The sequence below is a fragment of the Ambystoma mexicanum genome, chromosome 9 (assembly GCF_040938575.1).
Source record: "Ambystoma mexicanum isolate Mex_15411 chromosome 9, UKY_AmexF1_1, whole genome shotgun sequence".
NCBI classification, from domain to species: Eukaryota; Metazoa; Chordata; class Amphibia; order Caudata; family Ambystomatidae; genus Ambystoma; species Ambystoma mexicanum.
The window spans coordinates 670740332-670758880 of NC_090931.1; the positions used below are offsets into that span (position 1 = coordinate 670740332).

The 18549-nt window shown below is 47.9% G+C and overlaps 1 protein-coding gene across 1 annotated transcript in view; it reads left to right on the top strand.

The window, feature by feature from the left end:
- The window catches only part of BMPR2 (bone morphogenetic protein receptor type 2), a 696097-nt gene that overhangs the window by 388967 nt on the left and 288581 nt on the right, over window positions 1-18549 (top strand). Inside the window, exons 4-6 of the mRNA XM_069615513.1 lie at window positions 6912-7022; window positions 14639-14730; window positions 16891-17121. Of these exons, the coding sequence (XP_069471614.1) occupies window positions 6912-7022; window positions 14639-14730; window positions 16891-17121 (434 nt within the window). The remainder of the gene's footprint in view (window positions 1-6911; window positions 7023-14638; window positions 14731-16890; window positions 17122-18549) is intronic.

Here is an 18549-nt window from a genome sequence, read left to right on the forward strand (position 1 = left end):
CTCTTTTACTCCTTTCTGGATGTCTGGCTTATGAGCTCCTTCCAGTACCCTCTTGGAGAATGTTCACAATATTTGACACTGTTAGGTTATTTTTTTTCTGTGAACAAGGTTCCGTTTGTTCCTGGTTCAGAGGATTCAGTTCACCATGACTATTCTCACACCTCACTGGTATGGCCTCCCCTCCCCAAGAACACTGTTGCCATCAGTGAAACCAAGGTTTGAAGAATAAATATGGTTCAGACGGTCTTTTTCCAGAAGTTTCTGGGCCCCATAGCTTCATGTGGTTCCCTTTGCAAGGCTCACAAAGTGTATAGTTCCTTTTCAACTGTCCAGTAAATGGGGCCAGCACTAAGATTGTCAGCACAAGCTTTTAAAGGTTACTCGCAGCTTTTGCAGGCTCTTCTTTTATGAAGCTTTGGCACTTGGGGGTCCCTTTATGGAGTCTTCTCACCACATATATTCTAACTTCCCTGACAACTGGCACTCAGTCGTGGAGCCCATAGTGTAATTCTGCAGGTGCACAGCATTTGATCGGTGGTGGTGGTGGGTGGGGAGGGTGAGGGGGAGAATCACATAATTTGGAACAGACAGCCAACCTGTTGAAAGACTTTGTGGTTCAGGTTCAGAGAATTGACTACTAAATTGAGTTTAATCAAGTGGCGGGAGAGCAGGGGACCCACGAATGTACGCTCTTCCATATGGTAGCCGGGGCGTTATTCTGGTAATAGCAAACAGTATCTTCCCCCACCTGGGGTGCTTGTTCATGTTTTCCTGAACACAGAAGACCTCCCAACTGGAAACCCCACCAAAAGGTAGTTGAACATTTCTCTACACTCCGGTGTCCCGCAGACTTATTTGCTGCCAGAGACCCTAATAGCCCTGCATTTCCACCATCAATTTGCCTGGCCATTGTCCCTTGAGTAGACATTTTGGAAATGGCAGTGCCCCGATTGGTCCTTCCAGCTCATGTCATCCACTTAATCCCTTCCAGGAGGAATCCCATGGTGTGGTGACCAAAGAAAGAGTTGCTCAGACATGGGCAGTTTCTGTTTGGCCCTGGTGGCCCTTATGCCAACTCACTCCATTTTCCCATCCGTTCAGAACTACCATGCATTTCCCACTTCTTAAATCAGTGCAATCACTGTTAAGAACTTTTAACACTGCACAAACTACTACTACTAAATTGCTTTTTTTGGTTACCTAAAACCCTGTGATTTCTTAAATTGCATTTTAGTCACCCCACACCCTGTGGGAGGGTGTAGGGGGCACCAACCATTCCTTGCTCATGCTCCTGCCAATCTTATTCTTTATTGTTCTAGCCCCCTCCCACCCCCCATAATCTCCCCCCAGGTCCCCATTGGCCTCTGCACATGTCTTCCCTCCTCCACCCGGATCCTCTTTCCAGGTCTCTCCCATCCCCATTTTTTCGATCATCTCCCAAAGACCATTCCATCGCTCCTCTCATCCCATATCACCAGCCTTGCCTAACCCGCTCGCTACCCTTCCTCTACTCAAGCAACTAGCTCCGTTACCTCTTTCTCCCTCCTCCTATTGACGTCACCCTGGGTCACTGAAATTCTCAATCAATCTGCAAAGAAACCCTCTTATCTCACTAATTTCAATTTCTATCGCCCTGATCTCTGGGGTGGTGATCACTGAAACCTGGATTACCCCATAACACTGCCACCCCTTCACACCAACTGGGCCTCTTTCTCGCTTGTCTCTACAAAAATAAATTGTGTGGTATTGGTATTAGTTTTATGATCCACAAGGACATAGCTTCGGCACCTCTTCCCCTCTGATTCCACTCCTGCTCTTTTGAGCATACCACAGTCCAGCACCTCGCTGCTACCTCTTACTATCCCCCTCATCTACTGCCTATCAGCCAAAGTCCACCTCTTGTCCTCTTGAAACACTCCCAGATGATGTCCTTGCCATAATGAGGGGTGACCTCAACCTCTACAGTATGACTAAGCCCCAGAAACTTTATCTTGACTCCACTCTGACAACTCGCTTCTCTCTCAACCAATGGCTTTTCCTCTACTCCTCTAAGATCAAAATCATGGACACCTTGTTGATCCTTCTCTCCCCATTCTTTCCTCCTCCTTTTGTCCCCACACTCTACTGTCACTTCTCTCCCATTCCCCATTGAACCTTTACCCATCCTGCTCTCCAGTTGACCCCTTTGCTCCACAAATTAAGGTATTTGCATCAGTCACCTCTCCACCTCATTCAATCTTCCAAGCCTGTTACAAAAGCGCCACATCCCTACCACTCTAAAGTCCTCAAGAGTTGTCCTCAACCTCATAATCAACTATCTCTTGGTACTCTCACTGGCTGGCCTTCTCTAATCTAGTTCCCGGTCCAAACACAACACATTGACTGCGCTCCTCCACATCACCAATTCCATTCCCAACTGCCCACCTCTCTCAGCCATTCGAACCATTTTACACCTTTCAGCTGCCTTTGACACTTAAGATCCCTCCCTCCTTCAAAATATTTCCCTCTTTGTGTTCAAGAACACTGTCCTCAATTGGTTACTCTAGCTCTCTGAATGCTACTTATGGGGACTCCTGCACCCCCCAGAACCCCTTCCCCTGGGTGTACTTCAACAAATATTCCTAGGCCCACTTCTATTCTCACTATGTACCTCGACTCTAGGCAAACCCATTTCTTCCTTTTGGCTTTAATGATCACTTCTTTGATGACATCCTCCCTGTTGTAATATATGTTATGTGGTTGTGTGGAATCTTACTGTTGTAAGATTCCATACTGCTTTACATTCTTGTTTACTTACGTAGTTGGGTTCTGGGTTTCACAGTTAGAAGTTGGGATGAAGATGTAATGGCGGAGTCCTGCTGGGCTCAGGTTGGCTACATTACTCATTCAGTGTATACGTGCATCTTTACACTCCCCTCTATCACTCATCCCTGCAATCACTGTGCATGTAACCAACTACCTATCTGTCATCCGCCACTGGATGGCTTGGTGACACCTCATGCCCACTCTCCCTATACCATCTCTTTACCCATGACCTGAGCACCCCTCTCGCCCATGACTTGCCAACCGAGGGTTATCTTTGCCAAAGTTTAAAGATTAGTAAGGCAGGCGCTCTGTTACCAGTCATTAGCTTCTCCAAACGCACGTTTTCATGACTCCATCAATCTTCAGGGAGGCTGAGCTTCTTTATTTTTTCAGGCGGGTGTGCATTTCTTTTTCAGGTGTGGCAAGTTAATTAGCTCTCAGGATTCTGGTACTTGTATTTTTCACACTTGATTTTATTGGCAGGTGATTGGAAACAACTCCCTCTATAGCACAAATCTTCCCCTTGATGTGGGGAGGGGGAAAGCCATGGTTGTGGCTCTCCAATTTTTTTTGCCAAAGACCTGAAACTACCAATTTATCATGGCTGCGAATACTGCCACCACAGCCAGACTCGACCTCCTGAATATTACAAAAATGTGCCCTTGCCTCATGCACCACTGAATTAAAAACCTATCGACAAACTGGACTAATGCACAAGATACCTCTTGATATACCACTCTTTTTCTCTGCTCCCCACAACAAAGTACTCAATTTTACAACACCCACCCTTTTTTTACCTGTCCACATCCTGCGTACCATTACCTACTATCACCCCGCTGGTCCATTCATATTTTGTAGATAGTGGGTAAAAGCTTTCTACCGTCGGGCATTCTTAGTAAATGAGTTGTCAGCACCCTGCGAAAGCATAGTAAAAAATGTTCAAGTTGTGTGTCGTCCTGTGCTGTCATACATTCTGAGTGAGCCAGGAAAAGGTGTGCTTGAGGTGTATTTCTTTTTTTTCCCCTTGAGGGGAAATCGTAGTCAAAGGTGAGATTTACTCCTGTACTCTCAGGATGTGGAAGGTTTGGAACGCCGATCAGAAGACTGCCATTGAGAAGTGGGTTCTGGTGATATTTGTGATCCGAACATCGAAAAGCCGGCAGTGCATGAGAAGCAAGGTGATATCTGTATATTTTTCCTACAGCCTGCCCGGTCACTTATTCCCAATGTATGACATTATCTGATTCAGTTCAGTGTAAAAGCCAGTTTAATCTTTTGACACCAATTGAGAAAGTCCTCAATGAGGATGGAATACCGTTCATAAGGCACCAAACCCATTAAACAGCCACTGCTTGATTGTGGGGCAGCTATTTGTATTTTTTTAAAAAATAGATTGGATGCAAAACTGACTTTCCTGTTGACAATCTCAGATTTCTGCTGAAGGATGCTATACAAGATCCCACTTTGCAGGGTTTCAACGTATACTATTTGGTCTCTCATTGTAGAGTCCAAGCACTTGAGAGCAATTTCTGATCTTGGCCATTGTAGTGATGGCACCCAAAAATAATCTAGCAAAGTGGTAGAATTGTCCTGACACTTTCTTTCTTTTGAGCCAGGAATCACTGTCCTTTCCCTTTGGGGCAGATTCTGCTTCTAGCACTCTAGTTAAAGGAGATGGATTGCTAGATTTAGGTTACACAGAAATATGCTTGTAACCCAGTAGATCTTGGTGTCTAGCCAGCAGCTTCTAATAAGTATTAAACCATGGGTCGGAATATCCCAGCGGAACTGTCCATTTGATGGTAAAAGTAGCCTGCAAGCAGCTGGTCTGAAATTATTGTAACTGCCCAAAGCAGTCCCAGATAGGCCCAATTCCAAGGTTTATTGTTGGCATTACAGTTAATTGTCAAAGGCATCAAAACTAGATGAGGGATTCTGCAGAAAGTTATCTAAAGATGGATGAGGTATCCTGTCGCACCAAGGTTGCCCCACCTCTCCTCTGAACGACACAAGTTCCACTCTCTAGCTGGCCATTGCCACATTTCTGCCTGTGGAAAGCTAAACCAAAGCCTCCCAGCCCTTTAACAGAAGATTGGCTTCAGGGGATCCTGGATCTGTCTGGTAAGTAACAACCTGGGGGGAAAGAAAGGCCAAATAGTAAATGAGTTTGAGATGTCCAACATTTTCTGGGTCCAGCTCGGGTGCCTATATTTAGGACAGTGATCCTAAACTTGAAATGTTAAGTGCACGGTACACTTGACAAACACATTTTATTTTTTAAACCAATGCAGTTAAATCTAATTAAAACAAGAACTGCATTAAGAAAATATCTAACCCATTTAAAAAAAAGTTTAATCCACATTAATTCTTGCTGGCCTGATGTGACTAGTTTATGATGTTTTTGTATGAGCCACCCATACAATTTGGACGATCAATGTTAAAGGTTTGTGCCATACTATTTCATTGTCTAATGCATGAGCCGTGACACGTAGTGAGTGTTCGGTTATTTTAGCATGGTTGTGTCTGGCTATTACCCTTTTCCCCCCCTTGGAGGAGGGGCTGACAGATGGATAGTTCTACATGTAGTGCACATACCTTTAAGGAAGGAGGAGCGAGACTGACCAGTGTTCGAAACGCTGCCAGGCTGACTCTCACCATCTGTAAGAGGTCACAATGTGCTGAATGCCTATTACCAAGCACTCTGAAAGCGGGCAAGACTCTAGTATGCAGTGCTGTGTAAAGCTCACCTTATTCTTCACTCTGGAAATGATGCAAAGGATTAAGTAGTTACCCCAGTGTGGATAGCAGTCACATTATCACCTTAGAAGCAGAAAGTAAATAAACCGGACCAGACATGAATACTCTGAACTCCAGTCTCCCAGTGAAGCAACCAACCTTCTCCACAGCGGCGTGGAATCAAGACCAGAATGGATCAGTGTTGCTGAAGCCTGTGTAATGTACTGGAGGGAGCGGTAGGTTAAGAGCAAATGAGCAGCTGTAAAGGTCCTTGGAATGTATCCAATGAATCTAGGAGGCAGTCGTGGAGGTCTTGGTCAAAGAAAGCTACTGACGACCTCTGGTGCTGAAAAACACATTTCACCGTAGATACCAGGGGTTGGGTGTCGTGAGGAGCTGTCTAGCTGCATCCGCCTCTTGGATCTGCTTTGACATATTGGAACTTGAAGCACTTATTCAAGGTCAGTGGCCATCTTGAAATGACGTTTGGAGCCCTTGCCAGCCACCACCCTGACTTGGAGGAGTCAGTCTTTCTTCATCCTCCTGCTGTCTGATGCATCCTGTTTGACATGCCACACTCTAGGACCTCAGGATTCCACCAGCACCACTCTCGAAGGTGGATTTGACCAGAGAACTGTTGACGGTAGGTGCACACAGGAAAGGGGAAGAGAGTTGCTGACATAGGAGTCGCGCAAAACCTTAGTACCATGCACACTAGAGTGACCCCAACAGGAACGTCGTCTACATGCTTACATTTCCAGCTAAAGGCATGCATGTTAACATTTGTGGCAGTTTCATGTGACGCATTTATTCGTTTTTTGAAGAGTAACCTACACCCTTTGATGGCGACAAATTGATGTGTAAAAAGAAAGGTGATGATTTAACAAGTACTTCACTATGCCTGTTCCCTCTTGACACATCTGAGCAGACTGGCAATTTTCAGTTTCTGAAACTGAAATCTAAGAGATGGTAATTTGCACAGGGTTTTGCTTGCATTGACGCTGTAGTGATTTCTGAACCGGTGTGTAGACAATTGTGTAGCTGTCCCAGAAATGAAACCGGTCTTTTTAGAACTATATTTTTAGGTTTCTGCCCTTTCACTAAAATGCATTGAATGTATTGAAAGTCGTTGATAAACAACAAAAAGAAATCCATGTATACATTGTAATGTATTTTCAGGCATGTGTGTTTTGCTGGAGATCAGGGGCTAGGTTCCAAAAGAGTGCATGCGTCTAAGAAATTCTGGACATTATGTATGTGGTATTAGATAGCATGTAAACGGAAGGTCATTATGGGTAATGAAGATGGGGCGGGGTGATTGGCTTCCTTTAAACCCAATGGACTGATACATCTTTGTTTGCTTTTTTCAGGTCATTCTCGTGGGTTCCACAGAGAGGAGATAATTGTGATTGCCTTGGGATCAATCTCTGTGTTGGCCATCTTGATTGCCGCTTCATTTTTTGGATGCAGGATGTTTGCAGGTAGGATTGGAAAATAATTCATTTCCTTGTGCTATTGGGACAGATTTATAGATTAGGTGGATGAACACATCTTTACACACCTCAATCCCCGAGTAAAAGGCAAGTCATGACTTTACATGTTGACGAATAGTTTATTCAGAACTATATTCCTACCTAATCTCCAAAGCGCCCTGTTTAAAAAAAAAAAAAAAAAAAAAAAAAATAGGTTTTGGGACTTAGGATTGAGGCCAAGCGAAATCCATGTGCACTGTGGCAGAAATGGTACAGTTACAAGCTGTTTACCTCTACATACACAGGCTAAAGCCAAACACCACTGGTGGTGGCTTCGTGTACGTGAAGGGAGTTTGGGGTTTGATATGAATGCATTCCTATCCCACACAGATTGATCACATTCAGCAAATAATAAATGCACTTGTGGGGTGCGATTCGGTTTTACTGTATCTTAGTGTTGCTGCTTTCATTAGTAATTGAGTCTCTCAGTTCTTCAGCCTTCCATGGGAAGTGTGGGCTTGCCATTGCAGCCAGAAATTGGAACGAAATGTGCATAATGCATAAAGTGCAATGGTTCATACTCCTACGTCCCGTCCCCTTTCCTCCATACTTGTGGGACATCTCTCCGTCCTGTGGGACAGGACCGGAGCACTTTGTAAAAAGCATCCAAATTTTTTTCAAAAATGTGTGTCTCCTCTTTCCTGCGCGGGGCCCGGCACGCGGCCATAACCCAACCCACCTTGGCTCTGCACCGCCCATCAGTCCTTTTCTCTGCTCGATCGGGGCCGGGCGCACTTGCATCCTCGGAAGATTTTCTTCACTTTTTTCCTCAATGGCTCTCGCTAGCGTCCGTTCACTAGTCTGTCTGTCTTTCAAATTAGACTTTCCAGATTGTTCATCGTGTCGCCATCGCTTCGCGAGGGCGGATCCCCATCCTCTTTGTTTAGAGTGTTTGGGTCCGGAACACCGTTGGGACTCCTGTTTTTACTGTGTGACTCCCTTTCGGTCCGGGCACTTCAGCGTCGGTTGGAGCGGTGGGAGGAGGTGTTCCGACAAACTCCTCCTTCGCATTTTCAGGTGTTCATCGACGAGAAGAAAAAACGCTTGGTAAGTTCTTTACTTTTCAGGGCACCCCGACCGGGGGATACCTTCCCGGGTTCCTCTCGGTCCGGGAGGGGCGTTGATCGCTCTGATACCGGGGTTCGCCCTGAGGTGCCCGTTGGGCCTAATAATTCTACCTGAGTTTTCTCCGAGGGTCTCCGTAAGGGGCCTGTGAACACCGGAGTACGCTCCAAGGCCCCTCCTGTGGGGGCTGTTTGTAGACCCAGTTCTACTGAGTCGTGGGGTACCGGAGTTCGCTCTGAGGCCTCTGCCGGCTTCCCTCAAAAACAAAACCGGGGTGCGCCCGAGGCCTTGGCTGGGCTTGTAGTTACCGAACGGATGTTCGAGGCCCGCACCGAAAAGGCTGTTACTGGACCTGGGTCCGAGGTCCCTCGTACAGAGGCTAAAGCTACCAACAGTTCTGAGAGGCCGGTCAAGGCTTTGTCGGTGAAAGCGCACTGTTCCCGCTCTTGTGGTGACACCAGATCTGTTGAGGGGGCAAAGAAGCAAAGTTCTTCTTTTACCGGCAGTGCCGAGGTCCTTCCTTCGAAGGCTCAGTTGGCGGTTGGTATGTCACAAAAACATTCCAGGCCTCATAGTACCGGCTCGGCCGAGGTTCCTTATGTTAAGGCTAAGATTAAGACCCCTGATCCATCTACGGGGACCCCTGCCTCACTTCCTCACGTGCTGCAGTTCCCCTCAGATGAGGACAAAATTGTGCCCATTCCCGCCATGTCTACGGCGGCCATTTTAGGTGCTACCCCTACATATACGCCATCGGCTTCTGGTGTAGGGCTCGGTCTGTTGGGTGAACCTAAGGTCTCTTGTGCGCATTCTTACCGGCCGGTTTATGATTGGAACGCCCGGGTGCCTCTTCCGCACAATGGTTCGTTGCCCGTGGGGGCGGCTCCTTTGATTTATGTGGATATGTCGGTGGAGGGCCCGGTGTGGCACTCTTCCCCGTTATGTCCTTGGATTTGTCCACCTCATGAGAGGCCTCCTCAGGTCCCGAAACAATCTCCTGGGGATGCCTTTTTCGGTAAATTTCAAGCGCTTATGCGCACCGACCCCATGAGCGAATATTTCAAAGGGCTTTTCAAGGAGATATGTCCAACGGCGCCTCAGGCTCCACCTGTTCCTCAGGTGGTTCCGCCGGCGTCTCCCTTGCCGGTGGTGCCCCCCCCCCTTGCTCTCCCGCCTTTGCCTCCATTGTCCCCAGTGGACAAGGCAGTGCCTGACACGGCTCAGCAGGATCCTGACCTGTCAGATGACCCTCAAGGCGATCAGGACAACAAGGACCTTCCCCGCTCTATCAGAGCCTTTCATGACCGGGTACTGGACATGATTTTCTTAGATGTTCCGGTGCCCGAGGCAACCGCTCCGCAGGAGGGCGTGCTTTCTGGGGCATTCAACCGGTCTCCCTTGGAGCGTACCGGCCTGTTCCTGCAGAAGGACGTTCTGGCCGAGGTCCGAAGAGTCGGGGAAAAGCCACACTCGGGACTTTTTGTCAATAAAAAGATAAACGCGAGGTACAGGCTGCATTCTTCGGAAGAGGTGGCTCTGTCGTCTTGTCCGCCTCCCTCCTCTATGGTGGTGGCTGTGGCCACTTTGCAGTCCAGGCCTGCAGCATCCTCTTCCACGACGGCTACTCAGGTTCTGGGTAAGGACAAGCTCCTCGACTCCCTCGTGAGGAAAATCTTCGCCAACTCGGCTTTGCAGCTTAGGCAGGCCAACGCCAAATTGATATTGGCGGGAGCTAACATGCGGATGTGGAAAGGTCTGTCGGAGTTTGAGGAGCACATCCCGGTTGAGAAGCTGGAGGACGTCAAAGGAGGACTTTCCGATGCCAGGGTCTTGGCCCAGGATCTCCTGGAGGCTGCGGCTCATCACGTAGACGCCTCGGCTCGGTGCCTCATGCTCGGTGTCGATACCTCGCGGCAGGCGTGGCTGCATGCCACTAAATTTTCTAAGGAAGTGCAAGACAAGGTGTTGGACCTTCCATTCGATGGTAAGGAGCTTTTTCAATCTTCTACTGATGTAGAGCTCACCAAAACCAAGGATAGCACTCAGACGGCTAAATCATTGTTGGTTCTGGTTAAACCTCCTTTCAAATCCCAGAGACTGTTGTCGCAAAGTCGACCCTCCTCTGGTTTTAGGGGCTTCCTGGACCGCAAATCTCGCAGAGTGGATACTCCTGCGGGGAATAACCGCCGTAGACGACAACGCACATGGTTTTTCTCCTGCTCCTCAGCCTCCTCATCAGGTTCAGGTGGCACCGCCACCGATAAACCTGCCAAATGAGGGTTTTCAGCGCTCGCACGAGACCCCGCTGGGAGGACGCATTGCGTCTCATTGGGAGGCGTGGCAGACCATCACAGAAGACAGATGGGTCTTGTCGGTTGCTCGAGCGGGCTTCCGCTTAACTTTAACCCCTACCCCTCCCATCAACCCTCCTTTTCAGCTGTCGGGCTCACCCTCCCTCAAGGCCGAGGTTCAGAAACTTCTGGACCTCAGAGATGTTGAACCCGTTCCCCTTGGGGAGCAAGGGGAGGGCTTCTACTCCCGGCTGTTTACGGTGCCCAAACCCAACCAGGCTGGCCTGCGCACCATCCTAGACCTTTCCCAGTTCAATCTCTTCCTACACCAAGAGAAATTAAAGAGGATTATGCCCGGCCAGATTCGCTCCTCTTTGCAGATGGGCGATTGGCTCAGTGTGGTGGCTCTTCAGGATGCGTACATGCATATCCTAATTTGGAATTCACACAGGAGATATCTCCACTTCCCTTTGGGAGAGGAGCACTTCCAGTTTCGGGTGCTTCCTTTTGGCCTCAGCTCGGCGCTGTGTGTCTTCACGAAGATGATGTCGGTGATCGCGGCCTATCTTCGTCTCCAGGGTATCATGTGTATCCTTCTTTGGACGACTGGCTCTTACACAGCCCTTGTCCGTTGGCAGCAGCGGGAAACCTCCAGTCTCTCCTTCAGCTCCTGTTCCATCTTGGGCTGTCGGCAGAAATCCTCCATGACGGTCTCACAGGACCTGATCTTCCTGGGTTTCCGTTGGAACACGATCGATTGCAGTGTTTCTGACCGGGGACAGAATGGCGAATCTGTTGGCCTCGTGTCAGATGTTTGCGCAGTCAGAGAGCATGTCGGCCTGGTGGTTCCAGAGTCTTCTGGACCTCATAGCCTCGTGTGTACTGGCTCTTCCTCTTGCTCGTCTCGAAATGAGACGGACCCAGATGGCTCTTCGGAGGTCATGGTGTCAGGCAGTGGATCTGGATTCCATGGGGATAATGATTCCGGATTCCATGAGTGGACCTGGATTGGTGGTCCTCTCTCAGCAATCTGTCTGGGGGCGCGAGGTTTCAGGACCCCGTCCCCACGGTGACGATCACCACGGACTCCTCCATCTTCGGGTGGGGTGCGACGTTGGAGCTTCTTCAGGTCTCGGACCTCTGGTCGCCTCAGGACAAGCTTCTGCACATAAATCATTTGGAGCTTCGGGCGATCTTCCTAGCGCTCAGGGCGTTCAGACCGCTCATTGTCAACAAGGTGGTCCGCATAAGAACGGACACTGCGGTATCAATGTATTACATAAACAAGCAAGGGGGAACGGTCCCCCCCTTCCCCCCCCTCGTTGACCTGTCCATCCAGATTTGGGAGTGGGGCGTGCTTCATGGTGTCTTGCTGCTTGCAGTGCACATCCCGGGCCAGCTGAATGTCACAGCGGATGCCCTCAGCCGGCGGACAGTGGTCAGCTACGAGTGGGAGTTGAAGGCAGAGGTCCTTTCATGGATTTTCTCGCGTTGGGGCACACCGGAGGTGGACCTCTTGGCTACGGCGGTAAACAAGAAGCTTCCTCAGTATGCCTCCAGAGGGGGGCTGGGAGCCTCCTCTCTGGGGGGATGCTCTGGAGATTCCATGGCACAACATGAGAGCTTACGCCTTCCCACCTCTGCCTCTAGTTCATCGAGCAATTTGGAAGTTGAAGAACTCTGGGAACTGTTCCCTTCTGCTGATAGCTCTGTTGTGGCCGGCCAGGTTTTGGTTCTCAGCACTTCAACACCTGTCGGCGTATCCACCGATCAGGATACCAGTAACTCCCGATCTTCTTCACCAAGGGGAACAGATGTGCCCCCCCTCCCCCCCACACAATCGCTCAGCTTGGCGGCATGGTGCCTGAGTTCAAGTCTTCAGAGCATCTGAGCTTGTCTGCGGATAACATGCGCATTATCCAGGCAGCCAGGAAATCCTCGACCAGATCTCAATACAAGAGTAAATGGCTCAGGTTCTGTCATTGGTGTCTAGAGAAGAAATTGGATCCAAGGGGGGGCCACGGTTGACACGGTGTTGTCCTTCGTGTCCTCCCTAGCAGAGTCAGGGTTTCATGTTCTGTCATGCCGGACTTATCTCTCAGCGGTTTCCGCTTACCTTTCTACAGACCTGTGTTCTTATTCTCTAACTAACCCAGTGGTGAAGTGGCATTTGCTGGCTTGACACGCCTCTACCCTCCGGTGCGTAATCCGCACCCGCCATGGGACCTAAATGTAGTCCTGACGGCGCTGTGCCATAAACCCTTTGAACCAATGGCTACGGTAGACCTCAAGTACTTGTCTTGGAAAGTGTCTTTTCTGGTCGCCGTTAGGTCAGCGAGGAGAGTGAGTGAGCTCCAGACATTGTCGGTGGAGCATCCTTTCTTGGTCTTTCACAAGGACAAGGTAGTCCTTCGGACAAACCCGGCTTTCCTACCGATTGTAGTGACCGAATTCCATCTGAATCAGTCGATCTCTCTTCCGGTCTTGTTTTCCGAACCCTGCCTCAGAGGCTGAAAGAATCCTACACTGTCTTGATGTCGAAGAGCTCTTAAATTCTACCTGGACAGGACTTCCGAGTTTAGGAGTTCTTCTCAACTCTGTGTGACCTTCGGTAACCCTCAGGGCAAGCCGGCGTCTAAGGCAATTATTTCCAGGTGGATTGCCGCCTGCATCACGGAGTCTTTCACCGTCCAAAGGCTGAAACCTCCTAAAGGTATCCATGCGCACCTGATGCAGGGCAAGGCAGCTGCAGTTGCTTTTCACAAATATGTTCCCTGGGAGTCCTCGATAGGGCAGCTACTTGGGCCTCCCCATCTGCTTTCTGTAAGCATTACTGTCTCGCCATGAGCTCTAGAGCTGACGCTCAGTTTGGTCAGGCTGTGCTGAAGAACCTGTTTCAGTAAGGGGTATTTCCATCCACCCGTAGTTCCTGTAAGGAGTGCTTGGCAATCTCCCTCAAGTATGGAGGAAAGGGGACGGGACGTAGGAGTATTACCAGGTTACTCACTGTAGTGACCACCTTACACCTAGATCATATTACCCTTTCCTCCATACGCCCGCCGTCCCCTCTAATAAGGTTCCTGTTATTGCTAATGGGTCTGTGACCCGGCGATAGAAAAGGACTGATGGGCGATGTGCGGGGTTTAGCCAAGGTGGGTGGGGTTACGGCCGCGTACCGGGCCCCGCGCAGGAAAGAGAGGAGGGACACATTTTTGAAAAAAATGTGGATGCTTTTTACAAAGTGCTCCCGTCCCACAGGACGGAGCGATGTCCCACAAGTATGGAGGAAAGGGGACTATGGACTAGGAGTAAGGTGGTCCCTACGGTGAGTAACCTGGTAATTCCTCAATATCAGTCTCCTCTACAGAGCTCGCAGTTACCTAAAAGTGTATAAAAGGAGGGTGGTAAATGCTGTTACCCATGACTCTGTTTGTGGAGGACCAAGCAAGGCACATTCCCATTATGTTCCTTTTTCTCTCCTTTACTATTTGCATGGTACCACAATGCAGTTTACATGTGTGCTGATTGCTTGAATGTGGTAAAACGCTGCTGTATTTAGCAATCCGTGCCATAAATGGAACCCCTAGCATTTGATCACCCCTATGGTAGCTTGACTAAGCATGAGTGCCTTAGCCTTCCCAGCCTTCTGAAATGAAAACGCTTCGGTCGTGGGCACGGTTGTAGTACAAAAACAAGGTTACTATCTCAGGTTGTCCAAAAAGCTCATGAGCTGGCTGCTGAAAAACCTCCAAAAATATCCAGATTAATCCCTGCTAAAAAGCTGTAGTAGTGTTTCACGTCAAGTCCTCTATTAGCTCTTGGTCTTTACAACTCACGAGTTCAGAATCCTTTACTTTGTCAACTGAGTAGACGGGACACCTTGCATCCCTGAGATGTGCACTCCCACCTGCAAGCTAAAGCCTCACAAGGCTCTAACCTTTCGAATGTGCCTGGAACTTGCTGTTCACTTGCGAAAGTATGCACTTTAGAGGGCTGAGCTGTGTCCTTGGAATGCATAACTATTAGCCAGCCAATCCATTGAAAACCACCCTGTGCGTCACAGGCTTTTTTTTAGTTTGAGATGCCTCCCTGATGCCTCCACTCCCCTTCCATACAACAAGGCATAGCTATGTTGCCCCAGAAATACATGCTTAACGGATCATAGTAGTAGTGCATCCCTTTCTCCATTGTTCTTTTCATTGCCCGCAGGAGACCGTAAGCAAGGGCTTCACAGCATGAATATGATGGAGGCTGCATCGTCGGAACCCTCGCTGGACTTGGACAACCTAAAGCTATTGGAGGTAATAATGTGCAGCGCCTTCTGGTGAAAGATGGTGGTCATCGTGTTGAGCAAGAGTTTAATATCATTCCTGTGTTCAGATTCAAATGCCTAATTGTGCTAAAGGATTGGAAGGGAGCGCAAGGGTAGAGTTAGACAATTAGTAGCGACAGTTTAGCAGCCGAAGCACTTACAGTGCCACCATAGCAATGATTGCTGACCTCTTTCGGATTTACATGAGTTTGAATGAACACTTGGTAGTTTGAGGTTTCAATCTTCTTGGCATGCAGTGCTTGTGAAAAATAAGTTGTGCTCATTTGAATGGCTCCTGCAATTATGTACAAAGATGGCATGTGAACTTGGGTTAAATGTACAGCTTTTCCCCGCTGCAAAAGTGAAATCCTATGTACTCCTGAACACCCTGCCTGTTTTGCAATCCCTACTTTGTTGAAGGCCCCGAGACGTGGGAATACTGCAGTTTTTGAATGAGCCTTTTTGGATTGGATTGACTTTCAAAGATTCACATACTCCTTTAAACTTTCCCTGCTCGGCTAGGAGTCCCAAGAAATATTACCTTTAATTCACCACAATTTTACATATGAAAAACTACTTAAAGCGTTTATTTTGGACATTTGAGCATTTTCCTGATCTGCGTGAGTGGTTTTGCAAACTGTGGGCCTCATTCCAAGTTTGGTGGTAATTCTGTCAAATTATTGCCAAAATCGGTTACTGTTACCAGCATTTGGTCCTGTGAGACCACGTCCAGTCCATAGGTCTCCATGGGGATTTTGGCTGAATTACCGCGAGCAGCAATTCCACTGACTTTTGGCTTTTAAGTGGAGGGTTTACTTCTAACATACTGAAGGTGAATCCTCCACTTGAATTTGGCAGCGCTGTAAAAATGGTGGTAATTCCGTTACGGCCCAAAAAATTGAACTACCACTTTATTTATTGATTATTTTTTTTTTAACTGCTATGCCAAACACTGAATGAGGCCACCTCCAGCCAGACGTTTTCAAATTGAGTTTATATTTGACGCTATCAGTGCTGACTTGGAAGGCTTGTCATTTATTTCAAGCTGTTGTCAAAATGCTTGTTTCAGAATTAATCATTCCTTCTAAAATGAGCTAATATTTCTTCAAAACTAGCTGGGCATACGGAAGCGACCTGAGAGGACCAACATGACGATTGCATCAATGTGCTTAGCGAACGCCTTGACGTTGCACAGCTCTGGAAGTGAGAAACTATCTAAAACCAAAGGGGTTTTCTTTCTAGACATTCATCAAAAAACGAACCTTCTCAGGGGCTTGCTTTCAAGTGCCGTGCGCCGTCTATTTCTGGATGACACCGAAAACATATTTTCTAAAGATCACCTCCCAAGGCTTCTTAAAGGCAACACGTGCACTCCCACACACACATACTATAGCCATTTTTAACGCCGAAAGAAGTTTTAATTCACACGCATAGATTGCTGCACTTGTTGTAGCAGCACTGCAAGCTGTCTTCACACACATACACACAGTACTGCAGGTGCAGCAGAAGTGCACGTTTATCCCGGATTAGCCGAGCATGTTCGGACTCTTCTCCTATGCGTATATAATTCTCTTAGGATATGTGGGCATTGGCAACTGAGCATGTGGGAATCCCCCATTTTGGGTGTGTAATGGAAGCGACCTGCAGGAGGCCGCTGGGTCCCATGGAGTGACTGATGGGTCCTCGCATTCAAATTCAGTTTGTCCAAATCAGTTTATATGGTTCAGTGTTTCTAACAATTTTATGTTAGAGTGAGTGTTGTGAAAAATAAAATATCGTTATGGTTCTGACGGCGTTGAAAAGCTGGTGGGGTGCAATGTGGCAATTACGCCCAGCTTCTGAAGCTTGGAGGGGGAAATACCTTTGCTGTACGATTCTTGTTACCATTCCTTTTCTATCGTTGATGGCTATGGGGGAAACCCACTCTCTTGAATACCACTTGATAACCTTCTGGCAAATGTGCATACATTACATATTGCTGCTTGAAAACAAACTTTCCTGTAAGGTATCGACGCAGGAGGTGACCGCAGGTGTACCAACATAACTTGAGAGGCTCTTTTTGAAAGGCTCTTTTTGAAAAAAAATAACTGTCTGGCTTTGATTTAACCGAATAGTCTTATTTCACTGACTAATATTTTCTTTTTAACAGCTTATTGGTCGTGGCCGTTATGGAGCGGTATACAAAGGGTCATTGGACGAGCACCCTGTGGCTGTGAAAGTGTTTTCCTTGAATAATCGACAGAACTTTATCAACGAAAGGAATATCTACCGAACCCCTTTGTTGCCACATGACAACATTGCCCACTTTATTGTGGGAGATGAGAGAATTACTGCTGATGGCCGCTTGGAATATTTATTAGTCATGGAGTACTACCAAATTGTAAGTATTGCAATTTGTATGCAATAAGAATTAAGTAGGAAGATTGTGCATACGTTTTCTACTTGTAAGAAAAAAAAAGATATGTAGCGATTAGGCAAAGGCTAGTGGCGAGGGTCTGAAGTATTAGTAGGCCACAGGTATTATGAAATCTTAGAGCAATGTGTATTGCCCAAGCGTCAATGGCAGTACTGTTCATGCTTAAATGCAGCAGCTAATTATCTATTAGTGGAACAATTATACTTTACACAAATTCGAGAACCATGTCAGATCATCAAGGTCCACCCTCTTCCCCTGCTTCCTGGCATGGGTGAAGCGTGTATGTGCATTTTTTCCTTTGTCCCGATGCTTATCAGCTTTTGTTCTGGCCAGTTCTATTTTCTATTTCAAGGTGGTCCCCAAGACACGACAGCTACCAGAATACACCAGACTCCTCAGACCCCTGGGATGGATCATGGATGCCCTGAGGCAGCAGTATCTAGAAAACATACCTCAATGCTTGTGGGCCCAATAGACCAGATCTGGCCCATAACCGGAGGAATTAACTGGTTGCCCTAATGACAATAGTCTATCCTTGCCCATTAAGCTGCTGAATGGCAGACCCCCGCACCCCCCCACATCCCAGAATGGTTATAGGGGAAAAGTGAAGCAGCGGAGCTGGAACATGCAATGAGCTGCCAAACACTAGGGAAGACCAAGGAATACTCCTCAAAACCTTTATGGGTAAGGACTTACTTGATACAGGAGTGGAACAGGGAACCAAACCATCAGTTCCCACATGGACTTGATGGCAAAGTTGAATGCTGCAAACGAGCGGGTCTAAAGTCTTACTTCACAAGGAAGTCCTGCCCCAAAAACAGAAGATGTTAGGAGTTGGGACTAGACTTAAATAAATTGGGCCAGGGAAACAGCTGACCTTTGTAACCAATAGGAGCAGAGGGAAACTACTATGCAGGAAGGGGAGGGCTAGAAAAAGCCGGCAGAGTCACTTGTCAGTGAGTTGTTTGAGGTTGGTGGAGCTGGAGGCATGCCAGGAGACCAAAGGGGGAAGTGGTGTAGATGGAGGAGGGTTTGGAGGAGACCTTTGGAGTGTTTGGAGAGTGTGTAGGTAAGGTGTTGGGACTGAGGGAATGGTACTGTTTGGGTGTGATTGAGAAAGTGATTGAAGGTACTTTTGGAGGGAGAGCAGGGGGTTTGAGAGGAGTGAGACAGATGGATAAGTGGGAGGCAAAAGGGAATAGGAAAGTAGAGGCATGGCTAGTGTGTGGGAAGAGGGAGATCTGGGGGGAAATTAGTTAAGATCGAGAGGGAGCTAGAGGGTTGAGACGGGAGAAGGGAGCGAACGTACTAGAAGATCGGGAGCCGGAGTGGTGGGAGCCGGAGTGGTGGGAAGAGACATGCGTCGTGGGAGAGGAATGTGGGAAGGGTGGA